Source organism: Mus pahari, unplaced genomic scaffold, assembly GCF_900095145.1.
Source record: "Mus pahari unplaced genomic scaffold, PAHARI_EIJ_v1.1 scaffold_12392_1, whole genome shotgun sequence".
Taxonomy (NCBI): domain Eukaryota; kingdom Metazoa; phylum Chordata; class Mammalia; order Rodentia; family Muridae; genus Mus; species Mus pahari.
The window spans coordinates 5,036-18,900 of record NW_018393441.1 but is presented as its reverse complement, the minus strand read 5'-3'; the positions used below and the strand labels follow the sequence as shown (position 1 = coordinate 18,900).

General features: G+C 38.5%; 1 protein-coding gene across 1 annotated transcript; it reads right to left on the bottom strand.

The window, feature by feature from the left end:
• Positions 1-583: 583 nt before the first annotated feature.
• On the bottom strand, positions 584-8,322 carry LOC115063352 (vomeronasal type-2 receptor 1-like; the record flags this gene model as incomplete). Its single annotated transcript, XM_029534749.1, has 2 exons — positions 8,098-8,322; positions 584-875 (listed from the first exon to the last, which is right to left on the bottom strand). Coding segments are annotated over exons 1-2 (516 nt in total), but the record flags the coding sequence as incomplete, so codon positions are not given.
• Positions 8,323-13,865: the final 5,543 nt, after the last annotated feature.

Below are 13,865 nucleotides of genomic sequence, written 5' to 3'. Positions count from 1 at the left end.
CCAATCTCATTTTTAGCATGTCACTATGATGATTTTGCTAATGAATTTCAAACATCAACAGAGACCAAAGGCAAATCTGTGCCTTATTCCAGTCACCAAATCAACTACCATATTTATGGATAACCTCTACCCTGCCCCACACAGTGTTTTGGGCACAGTTACGATGTTAGCAGAAGGAAGCATGATGCTCCAGCAGATTGAACAATTTCAAGTGCCTTTTTAATAAGCAGTGATTCACACTGACACAGCATATCTGAACTGAGTAAATTTGAGAACCAGACCCATTCTATCTTCTCTCTGTAGTTTAGTGCAGCATCTCCAGACATCATGAATATTTGCAGTAATTTCTACATGTTCTCTGTATTTCTATCTCTCTTTCCTCTTTCTGGTCTTTTCAAGACAGAAACTCCTTTTGCAACAGTCCTGACTGTCTTGACACTCACTTTGTTTAACAGGATGGCTATGATTTCACAGAGATTCACCTCCCTCTACCTCCCAAGTTCTGAAATTAAAGCACATGCTATCCTTCCTGGCACATTGTTTCTATTTCTTTCTAAGCTCAAAGCACACTATTCAAAGGTACCTGAGGTACACCACTCGACATTAGAATTTTTGCAATAGCCAGTGTCATAGTTGATCCTCCTGCTCCAATAACTGCAGCTAGAAATTTTCCAGTGCTATTTCTAAAGTTAGGTTTGTATTCCTCCTGCCCTGTTAGAAACACCATAGATGACTCCATTGATTTGGTGGTGGAGAAACAGTTGTCAAATATTTGGTAGCCCAGGCTGTGTTCAGGCAAAATATCCTTCCTCTCATTAATCTCCTTGATGGTGTGGATCATGGTTTTCATCCAGCGGAAACCCCGGAAATTAAACCTGGAAAGAAAAAGCATTTGAGCAGCAGCCACTATGTGGGTTAGGAAAGCGAAGCTTTTCATGGAAGGATCTTCAGTTAGAAGGTGATTACAGCATTGGCAGAAGGAACAACCGGTACCTTATTTTTCTGTGTCAAAGTTTTACATCTTTTTGTTATCGTTTTACACTTTGTTGCACCATACATCTCTTTATGCTACTACATTTGGAAATTTCTTGTTATTTCTTTTCAAAATTGTTCTTCTATTGACAATTTTCTTAACTAATCAAACTGAACAAACCCTTAACAGGATTTCTTATATCCTTAAATGTCCCTGGAAACATCATTATTCTCTCATTCTGGGCCTTTTAACTTCTGGATAATAATTAGAACAATAAAAATAATTTTAATACATTAAATCCTTGAGGGAGACGTTACTAAAGTCAGCATTTAACATTCTGTATTCTATGGTTCAATTAAAAAATGCACCTAAGTATTGCAGTATGTTTAACTGAAATTGTCTTATTGATATTCTCATGTAAAAACGTAAATATCAGCCTCCTGTTTTTTTGTTTTCCATTTCTTACAATAGAATGTATCTCCCCTGTAGCACATCCCATACTTTTTTCAAGGCCTACTTCATGAAACAACAACAAAACCTGCTCTTCTCATCCTGCTTTTGACCTGAATTCTAAAAATATTTCAGCAAAACTGCAAAGAAATTATGTAACAATTGTTTTGCTATGCTCTGTAGCTAGGAGTACTATTTAATTTGATATCGTTAGTTTAAAAAATACTGTAACTTAAGTACCTAAAAGTAATTTAGGTATTCACTATTAACAATCTGTATTTTCCTTCCTTTCACTGTTAATGCATTCTGTTATGTATGTGGAATGGATAAGAATGACAAGTGTCTTCCCCAGTCACTCTCCACCTTATTGTAAGAGACAGGTTTCCTCATTGATCTTGGAACTTGACTTGGTTATACCAGGCTTAAAGACGCCTTATTGTTCTTCCTGTATCTTCTTCCTGAGACTTTGATTAGCAGTTTGCCACCATATCAAGCTGTTTTGAGGTGGGTCTAGGGCCTTTAACTCAGGTTTTCTTCTTACAAGGTGAGATTACAAAATGAACTGTCTCCCCAGAACAGCCTATCTAAATTCTATTTAACTTAGATTTGTGTTTCTTTTAGTGTTCAGCTGTTGATTTCCTCTGGTGATGTATAGTATGAATACAGTATCAATGATCACATTTTTTTGTTTCTTTATTCAGAAAATATATGTTCACACACACAAAGAGAGAGAGAACAAAGATGGAATGATACTAGATGTATGAGCAAAGAAATTCAAAGTTCATTCTGCCTAGAGTCTAACATATGAACACAAATGCTTAAAGGAAGATGGAGACACAGGGATAGCGCAGCAGACAGTCAGGTGGTGTGGGAAGTTACTACAACTAGAGATAGACACTAGAAGTAGAAGAACATTCAAGTATAGAAGAAATTTAAAGACAGATTCAGTGAGGAAAGACAATTAAGGAAAAGAAGAAAACAGAAGTAAGAAGACCAGAACATTGTTTACCATCTTGTTAGTTAATTTCCAGGTACACACTAATGATATTATACATCTTCTAAATAAGTACTTCAGTATCTTTTAAGGTAAGATTGGATGACTACTCCAGCTTGTTTCTTGTTTCTGATTGCTTGGGAAACCTTTTCAGCCCTTTATTCTAAGGGGATAGCTATCTTTGTTGTTGAGGTATGTAGAGATATTAATGACCATTGGTGGGAAATGCCTGTTATTTTGATGTTCATGCTGACATAGCATGTATGTTTCTCTTCTTTTGGTTTTAATTGTGTGAAATTACTTCTTGGATGTAGTTAGACTCATCAAAGTGTGGTTTTATTTCTAGTGCTTTTTAAGGGCTGAATTTTGGGACAGATATTGTCTAAATTTGATTTTGTTATAGAATACCTTGTTTTTTTAATCTTCAGTGATGGAAAATTTTTCTGGGTATAGTAGTCTCTACTGGCATCTGTGATATCTTGCAGCCTATAGGACATGTGACCAGATCCTTTTTCCTACCGATCTCAGTGAGAGAGGATGTACACAATTGAATTGAAGTGAATTGAAGTTCCTGGATTCATTTTGAAATTTAAACAATACCAGATGGTCCCTTAAATCCTTTCCAAACCAAAACAGATGTAGAGTCCCCCAGCTCACATTTGTCTGGGTACTTGAAAACATGTGGAAGAGGTGGGGGAATTACTGGTGAATCTGGAGGGAATATGTATTGCACAAGAAGGCCAACATAATTAGCTAACCTTGACAATTGGGTGGTCCTATAGACTGAACCACCAATCAAAGTGAATACAAGGTCTGGACCTGGATTGTGGCACAATGAAGCAGATATACAGTTTGGACTTCACAACAGTCTTCCATGACCTGGACCAGGGGCTGACCCTATCTCTGCTGCCTCCCTGTTGACCCAGTTTCCCTAACTGTGTTGCCTTGTTTGACCTCAGTGGGAGATATTGTTTCTAGTCCTGCAGTGACTTGATGTGCCATGGTGGGTTAGTACCTTTGGGGAGAGATCCACATACTCAGAGGTAAAAAAGTATAACTAGTGAGGGGAAAACCTTATGAGGGAAATTCTGGAAGAAGAAGAGGAATGGTGATCAGCATGTAAAGTAAATTGATAGATGAATAGATTGATAGAGAACACACAATATTATGATATATTTCATTTCAAGTTCTTTAAAATATCTACCTGCTTTGAGCCCGAAATTATATCATTAAAGTTGTCAAAGAATTAATTAGTTCTTCTCAAGGAAAAATATCTATCTTCCACACACTGGGTTATTTACAATGTTGGAAATACTGGAATAATCTTCAGTATCCAGTGGTGTCTTCTCAGGTGTGTAAGAAAGTTTTTTACTTTTATTTTTTAAAGATATTTTCTCTTATGATTTTTATAAAAAATTCTTTTTGAATATTTTCTTTATTTACATTTCAAATGTTGTCCCCTTTCCTGGTCCCCTGCCCCTAGAAACTCTATGATATCCTCACTCCCCTACTTCTATGAAGGTGTTCTCCGACCAACCAACCAATCCCAGCTCCCCACCCAACAATTCCCCTGCACTGGGGTATCTATCTGGATATCCATTAGCCTTCATAGGACCAAGGATCTCTCCTCCCATTGATGCATAACAAACCATCCTCTGCAACATATGTAGCTGGAGCCATATGTACTGCTTTGCTGATGGCACAGTCCCTGTGAGCCCTGGAGGAACTGGTTGGTTGATATTGTTTTTCTTCCTGTGGTGTTACAATCCCATTCAACTCCTTCAATCCTTTTCCTCACTCCTCTATTGGGGATCCTGTACTCAGGCCAATAGTAGGCTGCAAGCATCCATTTCTGTATTTGTTGTTTTTTTAATCCAATTTTATTTTTATTTTTTAAACTCCATATTTTAGTCACACTACCTGATCCACCATCTGATTCTTCCACATCCCACAACTTCTCCTCACCCCACCCTGTCTCCACATGGAATCCCTACATCACTCCACATGACTTTTAAACTTCCTGCAGGTTCCAGTCTCATGACAGTTCGGTGCATCATCTCTGAATGCACAAGGACCCAAAAATCCTCTATGTATGTGTTTTGGGGGCCTCATATCAGCTTATGTATACTGTCTGTTTGGTGATCCAGTGTTTGAGAGATCTCAGGGCTCCAGATTAATTGAAACTGCTGACCCTACTACAGGACTGCCCTTCTCCTCAGCTTCTTTTAGCCTTCCCTAATTCAACAACAGGGGTAGCTGCTTCTATACATTGGCTGGGTGCAAATGTCTGCATCTGGTTCTTTCAGCTGCTTATTGGGTCTTCTGGAGTGCAGTCATGATAGATCCCTTTTTTTTGAGCAATCAGACATTGGGACCTCCTTTTGAGCTGTATTCCACTTTGTACCTGTCTCTGAACCTTCTTTTCCTCAGGCTCCTCTACATTTCCATTCTTTTAATTCTTTCAGACAGGAAAAATTATGGGTCAAATTATGGGATGTGACTTTGAGATGGTATCAGGCACTGAAATGGGCAGTAGGCATCTTACTATGATTAAAACTACATGGAAGTGATGGGGTCCCTTATAGAATAACAAGGAAAATATCACAAAATTAATTGGGAAGGTTTGCAGAGCATTTTCTTCATTCATTGGTTTCTATTATGCTTCCCACAGTACTATTACACACTATGTATATTTTTTTTCTTCAAATATTTTAATTTAACTTGAGTCTGCTGTACCCAAACCACTCTTCTTTGTATCATTTCATTATATTTTCAGAATAATATAAATCTTCCTCTTTTATGTAATTCAACCCATAGTTACCTTAAACTAGTTTCTTGCAAAAGTTGTTGATTTGTGAACTAAATTTCTCCAAACCCCATTTTTTATTTATTATTATTTTCTTTATTTACATTTCAAATGCTATCCTGAAAGTTCCCTATACTCCCCCCACTCCTGCTCCCCTACCCACCCACTCCCACTACTTGGCCCTGGCCTTCCCCTGTGCTGGGTCATATAAATTTTACAAGACCAAGTGGCCTCTCTTCCTAATGATGGCTGAATAGGCCATTTTCTGCTACATATGCAGTGAGAGACAGGAGCTCAGGGGTTACTGGTTAGTTCATATTGTTGTTTCACCTACAGGGTTGCAGCCCCCTACAGCTCCTTGGGTAAATTCTCTAGCTCCTCCATTGGGGGCCCTGTGTTCCATTCAATAGCTGACTGTGAGCATCCACTTCTGTGTTTGCCAGGCTCTGGCATAGCCTCACAAGAGGCCGCTATATCAGCAGAATCTTACTGGCATGTGCATTAATATCTGGGTTTGGTGGCTGATGATAGGATTGATTCCCAGATGGGTTAGTCTCTGGATAGTACATCCTTTCATCTTAGCTCTACATTTTTGTCTCTGTACCTATATCCTTTCATGNNTATTTTGTTCCTTATTCTAAGGAGGAATGAAGTATCCACANGATGGTCATCCTTCTTGGTTTTCTTNTGTTTTGCANAATGTATCTTGGGTATTCTAAGTTTCTGGGCTAATATCNGCTTATCAGTGAGTGCATATCTAGTGACTTCTTTTGTGATTGAGTTACCTCACTAAGGATGATATCCTCCAGATATATCCATTTGCCCAAAAATTTCAGCTAAACAGAGAGACATGGACACTAACAGAAGTTATGAAACAAATGGAGTTAATAGATATCTACAGGCAAACCCCATTTTTAATTCATGAAGCAGTGTTAAGTAAATTATAACCCAATGAAATTAACATTTGATTAGATCCATACCTGTTTTTGAATACTACATAGACTGAGCAATGTATATGTTTCTGACACTAGGAGAATTTATGCTACATGAAGAAAGTGTAAACTACTTTGAGAACATTGCAAGTGGGCATGAATAAGGCGAATAATGAATGTTAATGATGAAAATGAATTATACAGCACTAATCAAAAGAAATACGTTAAAAAAAAACTAGAGAAGATCCACTTAAATCATAATTATAAATATTAAGCAGGTCCCTAGTAAAACCATAGTGATGACATTCATTTTTCCAGAGTATATTTTTACTTCTCCCACATTTCTATCGTAGGACATACAAAGTTAATTCTATTTTTTCATAATTGATTAGCTTTATGTGCTTTGGTGTTTTGCCTTCCTGTATATTTTATAAGGATGTTACAGATAGTTGTGAGCTTCCATATGGGTAGCGAGAATTGAAGCATTGTCCTGTGGAAGAGCAAATCAGTGATGTTAACTACTGATCCATCTCTCCAGATCCACAAAATTGTTACAAAGAGGCAAAGGTTTTATATTGAAATATTTGATTACCTAGGATATGATGTACATAATTGTAATGGCACCAGAAGGCAGAATGAGGAGAAATTTTACAATGTCAAGGTGAGCCTAGTCTACATTGTAAGTTACTGGCACTCTAGGATTGATAGTAAGACCTCTCTCTGTTAACTAAAAAGAAAAACAATATCAATAAAAAAGGTATTATTGAATTTCCCCAATGACTTTATGTTGAGAATAAATTTCCAATGTTCCAGTAAAAATTGGAAACTAAATCAAGTAATTCAAATCATGGAAATTTAGTGTCGGGCATGATGATACAGAGATGGCAGCTGTGACTAAGTGATGATCTGCTGCTGAATTATCACAGTCATTCCTCTTGTTTTCTTCACTGTAAAAATGGAAATCTTTTAGAGAAAGTATTTATTAGGGACTCATCACAAGTCTCACATTGTCAGCAACCATACTGTAAATTTGTCCTTCCAAGAATAACTTGGAATAGGAACATGCATAAAAGGAAATGAGTTGTGATTAATATAGCTGTAATGATTTTGGCAACTGACAAAATAGCTATAATGATCACACATCATCATGGAAAATTCTGCTGTATAATTTACAATGTCCAATAAAATTATTACCTATGCTACATTCATACTATTGACGATCTTAGGTTTATTTTCAAAAGACTCAAAAATGGATATGAAAAGGTAAAAATGCACTTTTTGATGGCAATGGAATTGGAGGTTATTGTTTTTGTTTCCTTTTAATTTCTTGCATTATTTTTATATCTAACTGATGTGTGTTTGTAAATGCATAAGTTACAAATCTTGAAAAACATTTGAATTATATCAACTTTCTTTTTCTGACAATAATTTCTGTATTTGAGTATTAGGAATTCTGTTTTATTTTTGATATGATATCTTGAAAGAGACAGCAGTAGGGACAGGATTTTTTCTGCAAGTCAGAAACCTATCATGAAAATTTTCTCAGACACAAAACAGAGATCCGAGATTGCACACTTGAACTTGAGCTTGTAAAAATTAACAGTGAAGCTGCAGCACACTGTGCAGCACCTGTGCTTCTCAAACCTCAGTGTTCACACACACCAACAGAGGTCTTCTGAATGTGTGGATTCTCTTCAGCTGATGTGGTGTGCAACCTCTGGTTCTGTATGGCTAACAAAATTTTAGATACTACTGCTATTAGTCCAAAAGAATCTCTGAGAAATGGCTTTGTGAGAATCCACCATAGAAAACCACTCCCCCCAATAAGCTGAGGTAAAGGATGATAGGGCCAGAGTGAAAAATTCAATAGAAATCTAGGCTCCAAGGTATCCACTCTTATCTGGCTACTCAAATTATTGTGAAAAAATTAACAATTGCTTACCCCTCACACATGGGTGATTCTGGTTCCTCATCAGAGTCACTTGTTGGCATGGTCCTATAGTGAACAGGAAATAGTCCTCCAATAACAACAGAATGATTTTCAGCTTCTACATATCCAGTCAAATTAAATTTGCGCAGCAACCTGCAAGTCGTATTCTGGTCTAAATTTAGAGTATATAATTCAACACATGAAAATATAGTAAATCCCAGAATCAAGCACTTCATTTTGCTAGCCATTTTCATGTGGTGAGATTGNGGGTANGAAAGTTTTGAGGTGACACAGGTTTTAAGGAAGCACTTTGATGGAGTGTTGGAATATGTGTGTATGTCTGTGTGCCTAACCTGCTTGCTGCTGCTGACTAAATAAGTTCATGCTGTAGACACAGATGTCACAATCAGTTGCAATTTGTGGATCTGGAATAGGAACTGAGCATTCCTCTGAAATGTGGAACCTGGTTATCCTGTATGCTTTGCAAAGATAAATAATGACAGAATCATGGGTTTAAATTTGAAAGTTATTTTAAGTTGTAGAAACTCCTCCCTCCTGTTTGGCATTGGCAGCTTCATCAAATCTCACTGCAGCCCATTCCTTGGACTTTGTACAATCTATGCGTGCACTCTGCTGTTGAGCAAAATCTCCATCCATTTCTGCTCTCTTGCTTGCTAGCTCTCACTCAAAGATAAATTTCTTGTTTCCAGGTCAATGTATCAAGATTCCTAGTCTCTCAGTCTTCCTCTATACTCATTTTCAAACATTCCTCTTCACACACTTAGATGCAGTTCATAGAACATTCTCGGAATATAATTCAGTACAAGTTTTTCAATCTTTGAAAATGTGTGGAACATTTGATCAGATGTTTTTTCTCACAGATGTAGAAATAAAACAAAAACAAAAACAAAAACAAAAACAAAAACAAAATAAAACACAAATACAAAACATAAACCCCTTGAACTATAAGTTTTACTTATAATGGTGAAATTTATAATAAACTAAAAATACTGTATCAGATGGAGCTCAGGGAATCTTGTGGGATATCTGGGAGCAGTAGTGGGGACTCCCAGACACTGAAACACCAACCAAACAGAGAACATAACCTGGATCTCAGTTATACATAGCAGCAGTGCATCCTGGTCTTCAAGTGGGTCTGCCAACATCTGAAGTGGGGACTGACCCTGAATCAGTTACCATCTTCTGTACCGTGTTTGCCTAAGTGAGCAACTTTGTTAGGCTTCAGTTGGAAAGCATATGGCTAATCCTACTGTGACTTGATGTGTGGTTGTGGGAATGTTGTGGGGAAAGGGACTTGAAAGGACCTGATAAAAAGATGAACCCAGAGGATCTTCCGCTTTTCCTCTAAAGAGGGAGCAGGCAATGGGGAGAAGATCAGTGTGAGGGACACTGGGAGGAGAAGTCGGGCAGGATTTGGGGATGTAAAGTGAATGAATATAAAAAGTTTAACTATCCTCAGAGTATAAATTTTACTTCTAATATTAAAACTAATAATAAACTAAAAGTACTACATAGAGAAATTGGAATCACCTATTAGCTATTCACATACTGGGCTACAAGGGTCTTGTTGATCATATTCCTGAGTGCATTCACTGTACCAAGCAAAACCCAATACAGTTCAAGTAAGCAAAAAAAGAAAAAAGAAAAATCAAAAGAAAAAGAAACACATAAAATTACATTCCCAGTTTTTAAAGTTTACCTATATATTTGACTTTATATCTCGAGTAACTTTAATAGGCAAAACAGTAGTTACTGTGAGCAAGAAGTCAAAAGAGGCGAGCCATCCTCTTTCTTACAGTATAACAGTCAGTCAGCTTTGTGTTTCTATATTCATGTCTAATAACAATCAATCCTTACACAAGACATTAAAGGGCTATATTTTGTGCAAAGTTTTAACCTTTTCATATTACTCTATAGTATATCACTGAATATGAGAATTGGCCTCTATTTCTTTTTTTGTTTGTTTTGTTTGGTTTGGTTTTTGATATAGGATTTCTCTGTATAGTCCTGGCTGTGCTGGACCTCATTCTGTAGACCAGACTGGCCTCAAACTCATGGCCTCTATTTCTATAATGAATAAAAATATACTAGTGAAAGAAATTCCTTCCCCTTTTTTTTTTTTTTTTTTTTGGTTTTTCGAGACAGGGTTTCTCTGTGTAGCCCTGGCTGTCCTTGAACTCACTCTGTACACCAGGCTGGCCTCGAACTCAAAAATCCACCTGCCTCTGCTTCCCGAGTGCTTGGATTAAAGGCATGCACCACCACGCCTGGCCTTTCCCATTTAAAAAACAATTTTTGTCACAAGTACTCTTCTTACTGTAACCCTCACTAGCATTTGTTTTTCACATGGCTTCCTTAGAAACACCAGTCACCCTGGTACACCTCTCTGTGAAGCACCTGATCCTCACTGAAAGACTTCATAGTTGCTGGTTAAGCATACTCCATCTCTCACCAACTCCAAATTTCCCCAAAGAAGGATCTTATTTCTAAATTCCTGGAGAACTAGGAGTCTGCACTTATTTCCCCACAGCTGGTTCAAAGTTCATAATTCTCCCTGCAGTGACACTCTTGCCTTGATCAAGTACTATCAGTGTGTCATTTGTCTACAGAATCTTCAATTTCCAATGCTCTCGGCCTTATATAATATCCCTTATATTTTCAAGGTGTTGCTGATCAGTCTTTGTGAATAGCTCTTCCCCTACATACTTTTCAGGGTTTGGGTTTATCTAACAAAATGTCTCACTGGTTAGGGACCATTCCCCAGTGCTATTAGCATGAGAATCCCTACTGAGCTGGACTCAGTGCAGACTTTTCCAGAATGCCTCAGAATGATGCCTGGCCTCCCTATCATCCCAGAGGGCAGCTATTTTGAGGTAATTACTATTTGGTTGCCAAGCATACCTCTTGGCAAATTATATTTATCACACACAGTGACTTGTCATAATCCTCACAGGAAATGGTGTTCTAGAGACCATAAAATTATTAAGACACATTATTTTAAGTTATAGTGTTATTTTAAAAAGAGGACTTTATAATTTAAATGGTATCCTCATGACTTAATCTTCCTCACATCATGAATTAGATCCTGGTTGAGGAGGCTTCTGATTTGTATAGCAGCACTTAGCATTCAGTACGGTATACTTCAGAATACTGGTCAATTTCTATCAGGTGAACAGTGGTTTCATCCTCTAAATCCCATATAAGTCAACAAAGTTCAAAGAAAGTTGACAAAAGTCTTCCTCTGTATTCTTCCTGGGATGGGTCTTGTGAAATGCATGTCTGTGGGAGCTCAGTGCCTCATTTCCAAGCACATCACCTCAGGTGACTGTTATGTTTTACCTTTCATAAATGGGTAGACATGCACTCCCATGGCAAAAGCAAGCTAGGATAGGGACATAAAAGTCCATGTCCTTGTTTAGTCCCATAGAAAGGATGCAAATGAGTGAAGTCTGGGAGATTAGAATATATTTCTAGCCCCTTCACTACTTGGCTCTCTCTTCCTCTCTCATAATCTCAGCCCTCTGCCTTTTCTTCCTTTGAGTGCTATAAATTCTCTGACTGTGGGTACATATTTTCCAAAGTCAAACTAAGTCCCAACCAAGCATGAATGCTGCCAGAGTTAGCAGTGGGAAACTTGTTTTATTGCCTATCAAGGTAAAATTGTTTGTCTTGAAGTATGTTGAACTTAGATTTAAGAATGCCTAACTCAGGAAAATGATGACATATGGATGTTGATATAAGTAACCATGGTGTTTAATTGCATGTAATTCCTCATAGCCTCCTGGGTCTGACACATGAGTGTATGCTCTTCCATTGTCCCTTGCGTTGTTTCATCCTTTCAGATCTCTAAGAACACTGGCAATTATCTGCAGGGTTATGGGTGTGTGGGAAAGAGAGGGGGAGGGAGAGAGCTGGTGTCCACCACAGTTCCTGAATTCTGGGCAGGCAAATTCTGGAGGACTGCCAGACAATTTCCACAAGACCCCAGGTGGGCATCTGGCTCTGTTAAGCCACTGACCCCACACAGGGGTGGGTGGACAAGGGGCAGCCCACATATCAAGTTCTCAGTCTCCAGCATCCCAATCTGGATACAGCAGAGGAACTGAGAACAGAATAGGGACCATGGGGCAACACTTTCAGGCCTGGAGATATGGGAAGAGGACAGAGAGAGGGGGGGGCACTGAGTGGTTCCCACACAGGTGAGAGTCTTTAGTCCAGTCTGTGCAGTAAGCAGGTTGGACATAGATGAACACAAACAGTCTATGGTTTTAGGGCTTTTTTGTAGAAAGGCAGGGGAAAGCGAGAAGGTGAAAAGAGAGAGAGAGACACCAGCCCTGGCCAAGAGGAGAAAAGGGGGAAAAGGAGAGAGAGAGAAAAGGAGAGAAAGAGAATAAGAAAGGTGGAAGCTCAAGAGAGTAAGAACTTAGAGAGAGAGAAAGCTTAGAGAATAAGAGGGTGAGGAGGGGCCAAGCAGCCCCTTTTATAGTGGGATTGTTATCTTGCTGTTGCTAGGTACCTGTGAGGTGGAGTCTAGCCTGAAAGCCAGAAGCATGGGATAATGTCTATGCCTCTCCTGTGGGGGCTGTGCAGGCTGTAACTTCGACAGGAGCCAGTCCAGGAAACTTGCGGAAGCGCCTACTGTCCCATATAAGTGGGAATTACCACCCATCAGTTTCCACCAGGGTTCAAAACCGCAGCTCACCTGTAGACTTGTCTGTCTGTGCATAGACAATTGCCACACAATAATCATTCTATTTACTAATAATAGGGAGAGATTCTGTGCAGATTTGTCTTTGCCAGTAAGCAAAGATAACACCTGAGCTCACTATAGTCTCCTCAATACAGACAATGAGCATTTAAAGGTTGTATGAATTTCCAAAAAGCTCATGAACCATGTATACTGCTGATGAATGGTGTTGGGAATTCTGAGAAGACAGAGCATCGTATCTGCCATGGTGAACTCATAGTGGATCCCAGCCTTTGGTCAGTCACAGGTTATCAGACATTACACTCCCATACATTTCCCAGCATGATTGCTCAGGTTTTTTACCAGTTTGAATCTCAGTTAATGATGGAATACCAGGTTATTCTTGTGCCATGGCAGTATATGCATGAACACAGTAATCATTACCTTATTTCCTATGCAGAACGCTAAGAATCAGTAGGGATATCAACAGTGCACTTAGTTTCATGTTTCATGGGTGTTCTTTTTATTTAGGATGATGTTGAGATTCGATTTTCTACTGCTCTGTCACTCCATGTTGTGTACAACAATGTTCTTTCAGAGTTTGCTTTGCCCCATGAGACTTCCAATTAGAAACAGATTTTCAGTTTACTTNACAGTGGAAAATGACTGTGTGCCTGGGTTGACAATTCTAGGAAAGAGGGTATGATATTGGTGTGTTTGGAAATACAGGGAATGTGAATTTACCCTTTTGCGATGCACTTCTTTAGGACAGAGGGTCTTGCATCTTGAAAGCCAAATTACTTCTTTAGGGGAAAGAACAGTACAGGGGGAGAACATAATGAGTCCTTACAGGGAAAGAGACTCTTTCTTTTAAAGCAAGGGAGAACTTCATTAAGAGGAATACTTACAGTAAACAAATGTTGACCACCCTGACTGTGTATTCTGGACAATTTTTGCTAACATGATGTAAACTATTGTCACCTGGAAGAGGGAATTACAATCTAGGAATTGCCTCCGTCAGATTGACTTCAGCCATATCTTGATGTTTAATTGGTTAGGAGAGCCCAACCGA